Raw genomic sequence first — 12,346 nt, forward strand, 5'->3', positions numbered from 1 at the left:
TAAAGGCGAGCTGTCTTCAATCAGAATTCATAGCAGGAGTGATAAAACAGAATGGTTAGCTTGCGGTCTTCGCTCGAGATAGCTAGCTCCATGCCCCAACCAACCAACCAACCAACATAAAAACAGAAACTCCAATGATCATCGTGTTCACTACAAGGACTCTGTTGACCCTGCAAATATTTGAACTCCTTTGCCGGGGCCGCTTGTGGTTCTGGCCCGCAGTGCAAACAGCCGGCTCGCGGTCGATACAGGATTTTGCCGTTCTTCTTCCCCGAGATGAAAGTTGCCGCCTATTTCTCTCATTTGATCCCACTTTTTTTCCCCAGCTCCTTTGAATCAAGCGACTGTTCCCCCTCAACCTTGCCCTGATATGTTCCCGGGACGACCTTGGAATCCTGGCATTGACTTTGGGTGTCGTAATTATATTCCTGGTTTTTCTTTTCTTTCATAGGCCTATACGCGCGCCTGATTAACACGTGCGGCTACTGAACATTAGTATCCCGGACGAAACCCCCCCCCCCAAAAAAAAACATAATTGTCATCAGTTTTGGCTACCCAACCTCAATATAAATGTAATAGTACATGCACCGCAGGCCTTTGTGTTCATTTTGTCCGTTTTTAGTCCTTTTTTTTTACCTGTACATTGTCCATCTAAAATAGTTATTTTGATCATGGAGGAATACTGTTGGGCATCATGTGTAAATTCAGTATTTTTACCAGATTTTTCAAATACCATTTCACTGGCATGTATATTTTTTCCCATTAAAAACGATCGATCCCTTCAAATTTCGATGGCCCATAAACATGTCAAATGCATGCGCAAACATTCGTATAATTACCCAATGGACATGTAATGGCGATACTTAACAAAAATATTAATGTGTATGTTACGTCGACTGTCTTTCTCGTGTTTTTTTATTTCAATATATTTTTTTGTATTTATAAAGATAAAGCTCACCGACAAAAGTGTTCGCATTGACGCCTTTGTAGGGCTAACATTGTCCAGGATCAAATCTGACAGAAGTTAGAACTCTGCTCCGGTCATGTATGTCGAGTCCACCTCATCTGAGTCCGAGCCGAGTCCACGAAAGCTCGAGATCGAGCCAAGTCCGAGTCCACAAAGGCTCGAATTCGAGCTAAGTCCGAGTCCATGTTTGTCCGAGTCCGGCTCAAATCCGAGTCCAAATTGTCAAGTCCGCGCTTAGTCCGCTCTTAGTCCGCGCTAAGAGCGAGTCCAGTTGCGAAAGAGTTTTTTATAGCAGAACACGTGCGCGCACCAGTGCACTGAGAATTCAATGTTTGTTCAGTGACTGTCGAATCGGTCTCTTACGATTTTTTTGCAACTTGGTAAGGTATCAGAAAGACTTTTTCCCAGGCAAGAGATAAAGGGGTCAGACAACAGACGCGGGACCGTGTTTAAAAACAATTTTAACTTGTTTTCCTCTTAAGTTTAAAAACAGGTTTTTTTTATGAACTCGATTCGAGTCCGACAGGTTATAGTCCGAGTCGGCAACTCGCCAAGTCTGATCCAAGTCGAGAAAAGGCCACGAGTCCGAGCCGAGTCACGAGTCCAAAAAAAGTGGACTCGGGAGTGCGAGTCCGGACTTGAGTCATTACTGACACAGTGACACTGCCAAATAATACTTGAAAGAATACGAAATGTACTTTTATGCAATGTGATGTTTCTCTTCAGGTAACACAATTTTGTAACAACAACAAATTAATAATGTAAACCAAGACATCACATGCGCCCGTTATTTGGTGGTGGAATTCATAATTGTGTTTCTTAATCCTGTCCGTCCAAAAAAAAAACACATTCACAACAATGTTAATTTCCGTACATAAGGCATTGAGTGCTTTTTTATCAACAATATTTCCTTACAAATGATCTTGCTTGTACACGGCGTACGATATGCATTTTCCCGTATTTCCTTGTTGACCTTTTTTCTACTATGACTTTTTAAAAACATTTACATTAAAGGCCAAAGCATTATAACTACTGTACATAACTGTTAAAAATGGTTTGACAATAAACATTGTGTGTACTCTTCTTTATCATCGACTCCAATAAATATACGTAACTATTAACAGACTGCGCTAAAATATACAAGGAGTGGACTTTGCGTACAATATACATCTTGGTGCTAGCCCAAAAATAGACGTTAAAATTGCTAAATGGAACCAAAATCATTGAGTTCTTTCATGTACAGTACAATTATTATACAGCAAAGCATTTTAATATTGCATGCAATTCAATCACAGCAAACGCTCCCCACTTATTGTCTCTTGCACATTAATAAACTGTATCTCAAAGGGAATTAATCTTGTGTTTCAAGATTTTATTTTTCGCGCCTCGTCGCTAATTCCTGTCGTACCCTCTAGAGAAATTGTACTTGGAATAAAAGAAAACAAATTTACCCAAAAGTATAATTTAAAAAATATATATCATGGCTCAGAACTATAATGCTATTATGCATATTCGATACAAAAGTTATTATGCCTATATCCGTCGACAGTGTTTGAAAAGCTCTCGGCTCCTTCCCTTAAATTCCCAATTGAAGATTAAAAAAAAGCAGGAGCATTTGCTCCCAACTCGATCCTATTTACTGTTGTGTTTCTGCTTTTGAACATTTTTTTTTACACTGTAAAAGATATTAAAACGCTTTAAAAGTTAATCAAAATTTCTATATTTTCCTTTCAGAATGGCAGGACATTTAGATGGACCTTAAGTCTTATTGTTTCCCCTAGAAGATGACTGTCATCACACAGGTCAGTTGTTTTCAGTTTATGTTTTTGTCGAGTTGTAATTCCTTTAAAACAAAAAATATTGATCATAACGATGAATTAACTTGATCTCCGTAAAAAAGACTAGTGATTTTCTGATGCGGATAACATTGTTCTTCGAAGTTAAAGAAAGCTTTCATATTGCATGAAGACAGGGCAGTTTTCATTTCATGTTATGCATGGCGGGCATGGCGTGAAGGAGCGAGGCGGTGGCCGTCGCGTGGGCCGTCTGAAGGTGGCATCCTCCGGTACCACCCAGCTGCATCTGCACCGCTGCGTTCAGGACCATCTCCGGCGGTGGGTGCGTGGTGTTGTGTAAGCAAGGGTTGGCGGTGCGGACAATCTCCAGCACCTCGGGCGTGCTGACCGGGGTCCGTTCCCCCGTCTCGACCGGGTCCAACTCCTCCTTGGTCGCCGCCTCTTTCTTGATGTCCGGCCCTCCTCTGTCCGCTTCCACTGCGCCGTCCGGGGAGGCGTCCAGCCGGGTCTGGTCGGCCGTGGTCTCGCCGCTCAGGGCCGCCCGCTTCTTGCTCTGTTTGCGCTCCTTGGCTCGCCGGTTCTGGAACCAGATCTTGACCTGTAGTTGATATTTGAGAATGTTTGTGTCGTGAGCAAAGAACTTCAAAGAGTGAAAACTTACTGTATTTTGGTAGAAATTTCCTCCCACCGACTGATACAGGCACCAGACGTTTAATATAGTGAAATTCAATCCATTGATTAGATCGAATGTTTCTATTGCAATGGTTCTTCTTTAATTCCTTCAAACAGTATTACAATCTAAAACTAAAGCGGTTTTCTAAGTTAGGGAAATAAGATAAGCAAAGTTTTGATTGTATATATAAAAAGAGCGAATGGCGGAGGTGATGCCGTCGAATTGAATACATGTACACAATGTACATGCATCATAGGAGAGTAGAAATATAGAAGTATGAGACTACATGTACATCCTCCTTTTTAATTATTCAGTCACAATATCGATAATATTTTGGGGTTTTATTTTATACATGACATCAGAGAGAGCTTACCGGTAATATGAAAGTTTGGGTGACCCATTTCCCCTCACTAAAGTTGGCATTATATTTTGTTTTTGGTTTTAACAGAAATTACCATTTTTGCCTGCATGTATCGTTTAACAACCATGAACATGATTCGGCATTGAGGGCGCTAGTGCCATTTTACTGTTTCACTTGCCCGGAGAAAGTATTGTATTTTCACAAGTCGAAAGAGGGATTTAGATAACATAATTTGCCGATCTTCGAAATATAAAGACTTACTAAAAGTGTACTTGAAATTTATAATAGTGCATATTTTGAGTGGCCAAGTGTCGGTAAAAAAAACCAAGAAAAATCTGTCTTTGTCTACTCTCAGGCGCGGTCAATCCTCCCAGCTCCGTCAAAATGATTTGTTTTCATAGAAATTCATAAAAAAATAATGCGGACCCCCCCCCCCCCCGACACCAAAAAATATACATTGCACTGGTAATAATGTCCGCCTGTGCACAAAATACGGACAGAACCAGTAGTTTGGCTTCTTGCACCAGAGTTGGTTTAATAATACTGCATGAAGCAGTACACTTTTGCCAATTTCTTCCCAGAAATGTGTATAATCAACAATTTAGGTAACGTGATATCAATCATGCGTATGGGGAGGAATAAGATGGACTGTTTCTTATTCCATATTTTACAATAGAGCCCCTTATTTCCCGGTGTTTTCTTGCTGCTCACCTGTCTCTCGGATAGTCCCAGTGACACTGCGAGCTCCGCCTTGCGTCTGATGGTGATGTACCGACTGTAGATGAATTCCTTCTCCAGCTCAAGCCTCTGATGATCCGAGTACACCACACGGTACTTATCTTTAGTCCGAGTTTTACCTGTATGACAAAAAAAGGTAAAATTGTGATTAAAAAAAATCATCAATGTGTGCCGTGAATACCCTTGTCACTTTTCCATTTCTGTCGAGGTTAGGCCTTTAATTAATCGGCACGGCCGTAGTCCGATTTTTAAATTGCCAACTGAAAATACTTATTTCCATTGTTCAAAGACGGTTCCAAATAATAATGCTATCTGCGAGTCATTTATTTTCGTGCAAATTACCGCCTGTGATGAAATATTACACTCGCAACTTTTAATCAAAAAATAAAATGTGACCAAAAAATAGTCGTCTTTTTTTTATACCACGTCATTTTTTTTTACACCGTGCCGGTGCCGTGTATGAAATAGAAAGATTTGTTAACCGTCCTTTTTGTAACCGAATGGGTTCCGGGAAGGCAATTTATTCCGCCGATGTCGGGGGAACTTCCCCCCGAATCATCGGCGCGATTTGAAATTTACGATGTCCAGCTTCCGCCGTTGCCGATGAGCGGAGGCACTCGGGGCAGAGGCGGGGAGCGAGGAGCGCGCGGGCCCCGTGTGGTCGAAGGACGAACGCGGTGCTAGCCCGCGGTGCAACGGCAAACTACATGTATAGAGTAATTTACTACTGTCACGCGGTTGAAATCCACACAAATCTCCGTGCATTGCGTTGTGGATTCAGTTACATGCTTTACATTTTTTTCAAAAATTTCAACTTTATTAAAATAAAAATGATTGAATGTCTTTAAAAATTTGGCATCATTGTGTAAGCCTCTATTGTTTGCATTTTCCGAGTGCGTCTTATGAAAAATTTGCATTTCTGGAAAACCACGCACCACAGCCTAGCATTATATTTTTGAGTTTCTAAGATGCTTTGGTTGTCGAGGAGTCATGCAATATTACTCAAGCGGCACCGACTTATGAATGTTCGTTAATCAAACTGTAAAAGGTGAGAAACGTGGAGTTATAGATTGTATGGATTGCTATGGTAATACAGAGAACACTAATCAATCATTTTGCAGCTGCGTGAATGATCGTGATGAATGAGAAACGATTACCTATAGTCAAAAAATCAAGCAAACCAAGATACATTTATTGAAAAACTACTGACAACGCAACCTACATGACTACATGTATACTGAGCTGATAGCGAAATCATTAGCGTTTATAAAACATAACAAAGTTTAACGTTTATTCAAAATTTCTTTTTTTTGCACAACCTCTGCAAATCCGAATCATATGATCTGAAATCGCCATTAAAATATAATACATGTCAAATTTATAGGGTGCTAGTGTAATGGATTATTCTAGTTCTTTAATGTATAAGACACTTCACTAAATGACAAGGTTCGTATTTTCCTCTTATAGGTATACATCTTACCGATAGCTTTTGTTTAAACATCTTACCGGTAGCTTTTGTTTTCATTGTGTATAGAATTGTCAACAATTAACAAACTGGGTGAATCAGATTTCTCATTTTTTTTCAGACGAAAACCATTTTTATCTTCCACACACAGTGACAGTGGTACGATGTAAATATATGGATTCATTTTTTAGCTGGCCTGCACTTTGTGATAATAACACCTTAAATATATCATCGAGTACAAACCATTTTTTCATGAATTCCAGACCGGAATATAATTTTAAGCATATCGGTCCATGTTTCTGCGTTAGCGTATTGTGTTCGTCACAATTGATCCTCACGACAAGAGCATCGCAGCCCATGCATACTAACATCAATGTATTCTGCGCATTTCTTTCAGAGCAAAAACCGAATTAGCCGATCGCATTTGCATAATCCAATTTTCCCAAAACTCTTTGTTTCTCAAAGCTGATCAAGAAACAATTCCACTCAAAGATGCTCAGAGAAAAAAAGCCCGTGCAGATTCCCCAGAACTCCACGCAAAACCCACATGAACATCCCCGCTCGTTTCATCTCGCCGCCCTTGAAAATGAAACATCGCTAATCCGGCTTTTCTAAAGGAGGGTTTTGAAAGGACCAGTAGGGGGTTATAGGGATGTTTGGCAAACACAACTTTTATAGAAGTTGGGTGACTGTATTGAATCTATTGTCCCGTAATCCGGTAATTCTATTGTAACGCGCTGCTGGAACATTTCCGTGGTAATTGATACCCGACCGTGAGTCATATGTCAGCTCGACCGAGAACTCCCCCGTACAGGTCCCTCCCTCAGGCCCAGGTGGTCAGGCAGTGACCGCGAACGGGTCGTTAAAATTGGGACAAAGTTTGCCGAAATCTTGACGTTTTTGCGATAAAATTCAGCCAGAGGTGTGAGGCAAACATCAACAACTGATAAGCGAATAGCGATCGGAAGTCCGGCCCGAACGGCGCGAGTTTGTCAACGCATTGGAAGTCTCACGAAATTGAATTAGAAAAAGTGGTACATGAACTACGATTTGCAGCAAAACATCCTATAAAACTGGGGGAATAAAAGAAAGGCTGAAAACTGTCGTCTAAGTACGGCGCGAGTTTTCGAACGCACTAATTTAACCAGTATGTTTTCTCGACAGAAATTCCCCCAACAAAAAAAACACGAATTTTAATAACACACTTTAAAAAGAAGGTGCTGTTCCAAAGATGGAAATACTGATATTCAACTTATACATTTGTCCCTTTCTTCAGTATACTTCAAGACGGAAAACCCGTTTTGAAATCCACAGATCATAACAAATTGAAAAATTAGAAAACTTCTGTTATCGACATGTTCATTGATCCTCCGAACAGTCTGGTCAACAACAAAAAAACATTTAGCTTTCACCGTAGATTATTTTCTGCCATTGATTGAAAAACACGCGTGACAAACCACATTTTATTGTGTGTGGAATGGAAAAAGGACTTGATGAAATGGGTTTTCATTTTAAAGAAAATCATCCCAAACTCATGTCCAAATCAATAAGATGCTTCTCAGAAAATCATAAGCAGTGAATCACACCCTTACCTGTGGAAACAATTATTCCTGGCGCTGATTATGTTGATATAAGAAAAACAGTAAGCATGCATCGAACATCCTTTATAAGATAATAGTCGCATGTAGGAAAAAGGCCACCAATCACTTCAGTACCATTTCGCCAACTGATTATATCTCGCGTGGCACAACAATTTTATACAAGTTTTGTCACTTTCAGTTTACCATCCCCATATATACGATCCCTTTGCATATCCTCTGAATTTTATTCACTTATTGCCTCTTGTGGGTTGCGTCCGAGAAGCAATAGCGTGCAATAAAAGCGCGCGGAGTGTCACACCACCACAGACAAAATTACAACCAAAAGAAGTTGTAAAACTGTAAACCAGCCGAATCCAGCGAGATCCCCTCTGTTATTTTGGCTTTTATTTGACTCAAATTGGACTTGTAAAAAATAAAACTCCATGGACGAGTTAATTCTTTTACAGCATCTGGTGGGTAAATTTTAAGTGTTAAATTGGATCAATTTGTGTTTATAGCTTGGAATAGCGGTAATCCAATTGGGTTTTGATGGTTTGGTAAGCGGTTTATAAGTGTGCAAAGATATCCTTTAATGTCACTTACAAAATTTACAACAAGATAGCACAATACCGGTTTTTTTGTGTGTGATTTCCCTGAATCCGATTGGACAAACGTGGACAGCGAGTTTTCTTTGAAATTGTTGCACGCCGGTCGGTGACACGGGCTTCTTATGAGCCACGGAAGTGAAAAACACGAGACAACTTTTGAAAAGATGAATGGAAAATTAATGTTGAAGAATATTATAAAGTAGCAGAAAAGCCTTTGACTTTCTCGAATTTCCCACGACAACTTGGCATAGTATACTTGCTCTGATATTACAGTGAAGAACTAAATTTGCGAGTCCTGCAGAGCCCCCCCCCCAAAAAAAAATTTAATAATAAAAATACAACTGAATTACTTTAAAAATAAAAATACAACATAAAAATAAAAACCAGAGTCATATGCTGGACTAAACAATAAGCTGATAAATGTGTTACTTTTCTTACTTAAATACAGAGTCATTTTTTAAAAAAAGAAGTCAATTTGAACAGCCTAGACAGAACAAAAAATGAACTAATGATAAATTGATTGTCTAATATCAGATAAGTTATCAGAAGGAGATAATGAACTTTGAAAAAATTACTTACATAAATTTGTAAACAAATATAATTTTGTTCCTAATTTCGTCATTTTAATAATTCACAACTTTGTTATACGAACCTGTTTGAGGATTGACCCGGTACGAAGTGGACCTCATCCAATCGTGGTAAGGCGAGCGCATCGCCGGCCGGTGGAGGGCCTGAGAGACGCTATTGACGGCGGTCTGCTGGCCGAAGCCCTGGTAGTAGTCCAGATCCTCGGAGTTGTACGGTGAACTGCTCATAGGTCCGGCCGGTGTTTGGCCGGGGAAGGCGCCGGCACCGAACGGGTCTTGGGACGCCGTGGCCCAGTCCACGGCGGTTGGGAAGCCCGCCGAGGCCCAGGAAGAGTTGGTGGTCGGGACCGACTGTTGCTGCTGGGCATCCAGGCTGCTCGAGACCTGATACGAGCCGGTTGCTGACGGGGAATACTCGGACGGGTACTGGCTGGTCGGAGTCTGGCTGTAGTTGAAAGAGGAGTAGGCCTGTGCCGCTGGATTCGGGTGCCGGTACATGGTTCCTTCTTGCTGGTAGTGGTGGGGTTGGGGCATTAGGAACTCTAGAGTCATGACTGACTGAAACTAGACAAACTAACCCAAAATGATATCAACCTGAAGGTTTGTTAGCTCGGGAGGCGTTGCTCCTCCACCCAGGGACCTCTCTTTGCTCCCGCTCAAAGGCTAGATATTGGTCGATACTTGGCCCACCACTTATGAATTTAACGACGGGAAATAAAACTGGTGTTGCCTTCGGTGCGAAATGACAAGTGGTTGATATACGGTTTATTGACAGAGTGATCTCAGACTGAGCACGATATGCACACCTGCAGGAGGAGATAAAATAAAATGGCAAAGATCCCAAAGTTTGAAAACCCCGGTCACGGTTGGTCCTGGAGTTTTTATAGCCGAGGAAAAAAAGGAACAAGAAAAAAAGGGCATCATTTGATGTCAGAGTCAAGGATAATGCCTGGCATCTCGCACCTTTTAACCCTCTCCCCCAAACGGGTGCACCCTTCCCCCTAACCAATTTGCATAAGAACGGATAGAGACGGTAGATCAAAAGGTTCCCCGGGCGGCCGCCCTGTGATGCGGTCAGCGCTAAACAATTAGATTCCCAATCAATGGGATTGAGGTGTAATTGGCCGGTAGAGGTTTCTGGCTAGCTACACACCACGGCGTGATCTCCACAACTCGGTACCCCTTGATACAAAACAAACCGCAATGAACAATCACATTACGTAAAAGCCCATGCCTGTCCCCCCCCCCCCCACCTCACCCCTACCTAAAAAAAAAAAGCCCAAACCAACAGCTTATCAAAATGCAAACGAATTCTGCATTTTTCAAACTCCAAAGGAAAACTTTTGAAATTCTGTTGCCTCGAACATGTACCCTGAAGTTACTTAGTTGTGACCGTATAGAAGCTGCGTCGATTAATAGTTAAAGGCAGGGGTGACGGGGGGAAAAAAATGGAGAGAAAAAAAGTACCGGAGAAGAATTTTACGACTTGTCAAGATGAGCTTGAGCAACGGGCTAGTGTTTGCGTTGCCACACGGCGGGCTGGGTTTGAAGAGGTTTTCGCTGTGTTGTGACGGCCCTAAAATAGACCAATGTCGCACACATGCAAAGCATTCTTGTCAGTGTACAAAAAACGATTCTTATCTCGTTCTGTCAGTGTACAAAAAACGATTCTTATCTCGTTCTGTCAGTGTACAAAAAACGATTCTTATCTCGTTCTGGGATTTTGATTATTTTTTTTTTACGAGCGATTGTTTTGTCCACGAGAAGCATGCAATGAAGGCCGAAAGGTGTGACCCGTATGTTTTAACGCGGATGGTTAAAGAGACTTTCCGATGGCTGGTTCTCAGTGCTTTGGGATTTGAAGTAGGCCCTACGCGAACCCTGACGATAGTTCGGTTTTCATACGAACCCTGACGATAGTTCGGTTTTCATACGAACCCTGACGATAGTTCGGTTTTCATACGAACCCTGACGATAGTTCGGTTTTCGGCGTGGCAGAGTGATGAAGCCTTCCCGTCCATCGGTCATCCAGGCATGGTCGTGGGAAACACAGACATGAAAATGAAAAAAAGACAAGAGCACAGAAAAGATCCCAGAGCACACATAATTCTATTTAACTGATTCAGAATGACTTCACCGAAAGTCTTTCCATACATCTGGTGTACACAATGGGCCAGATCAGCCAATAATGGCTACCTATACGATTGCACAGCCCAGCTATCTTCACCTATAACAACTGGGCTAATTCACTCTCGAGTCAGTAAGAGAGTCAGTCAGTCATCTGGGTACAAAGATGACACTGACGTACTGAGTAGCGTACTCAACAATTTGAAATGTACATTAATTGTTGGTTTTTTTGGTTAATTAAAACTTAATAGTCAATACTGGACGCGAACAATTTTAGAATGAAGTCAGTTTAGGTGTTTTTTAATGACAAATTTCCAATAGGCAGCTAAGACCATGCTCTGAATACCAGGTCATTGTATGAAGCTTAGGATCTTTCATTTGTTTTAACTTCAAGAGAAAATTAGGGCCCGTGATTTCAAGCCCCATGTATTTTGAAATGCGTCTGTTGTTTTCGTATTTTTGCGTAGCATGTACATTGTACATGCTTTTTTAATCCTAAAAGGATTTTTGTTGTTGCTTAAAATTATCCCTGTTTCTGTGTACTGACCCTTCCTTTTTAATGAGCTTGTTACATTTTTCCATACCTAACCCCCCCCCCCCCCCTCAACCCAGCCTTTCTTTATGCCCTACCCAGCCCCATGAACCCTCGTCCGAATCCCCAATTCTGCGGTATTTCTCCGCCGCCCGACCCTGTTGCCCTATACTTCCTTACCTCATCTCCAAATTCTACTTCACCCCGTCTGTCTTCTTAACCCATTGCCCCTTCCTCACCCATTCATCACCCACCGTAAATGCCCCCACCCCTCCCTCCTCCCTGCACAGTTCACCGTCGATTTTTGTTGTCTTCAAGTTGCCTTTTCTTAACCTTGTCATAAGGCCTCCCTTCTCCAGAGCTTTATTTTCTCAAAACATGCGATATTCTCAAGTAGGCTGTTGTCATTGAACAGCGCCCTCTGTTGACATCGAACTTTCGTCCAATCAAATTGGGTATCAGCGAAAACAATCGTCGACAGTGTAGTGTGCCAAGACATTTTGAAGGGAAATAGCGCCCTCTTTCCCTCACAGAAGTACATTTTTGGAATTAACTGCTAGTCGGTTAAGGTTGCGTTGGTGTTGCACGCTACACGTTGGCCACTGTGAAATGACCTCGGTACAGGGTCAAAATAATATGCAATTTGTTATTGTCCACCCGGCGTTTAAATATTGAATAAAGTCAACGGTGTTCGTTTTAATCAGTATTTATCAGTTTCCATAATGGTCAGCCTGCTACAACGATCTTTGGCAAAGTTTTGTTAGTGTCTTGAATATTTCATTGATCTAGAACAGCCACGCGTCCGGTCTATAATAATGAGTTTTTACTTCATATACACAACGTTGCATAAAAATTACCTCATGTACACCGCGTTGCATATGATTATACACCTGATGGTCTATTGTTAAATAT

At 41.4% G+C, this 12,346-nt stretch overlaps 1 protein-coding gene across 1 annotated transcript; it reads right to left on the minus strand.

Moving 5' to 3' along the window:
• Positions 1-1,662: 1,662 nt before the first annotated feature.
• On the minus strand, positions 1,663-9,750 carry LOC119728574 (homeobox protein CHOX-CAD-like). The gene is made up of 3 exons (XM_038200864.1): positions 8,841-9,750; positions 4,509-4,654; positions 1,663-3,361 (listed from the first exon to the last, which is right to left on the minus strand). The coding sequence occupies exons 1-3, from the start codon at positions 9,325-9,327 to the stop codon at positions 2,948-2,950; spliced, it is 1,047 nt and encodes a 348-aa protein (XP_038056792.1). The 5' UTR covers positions 9,328-9,750; the 3' UTR covers positions 1,663-2,947.
• Between the last annotated feature and the right edge of the window lie 2,596 nt (positions 9,751-12,346).

This window comes from Patiria miniata, unplaced genomic scaffold, assembly GCF_015706575.1.
Source record: "Patiria miniata isolate m_02_andy unplaced genomic scaffold, ASM1570657v1 HiC_scaffold_20, whole genome shotgun sequence".
NCBI lineage: Eukaryota > Metazoa > Echinodermata > Asteroidea > Valvatida > Asterinidae > Patiria > Patiria miniata.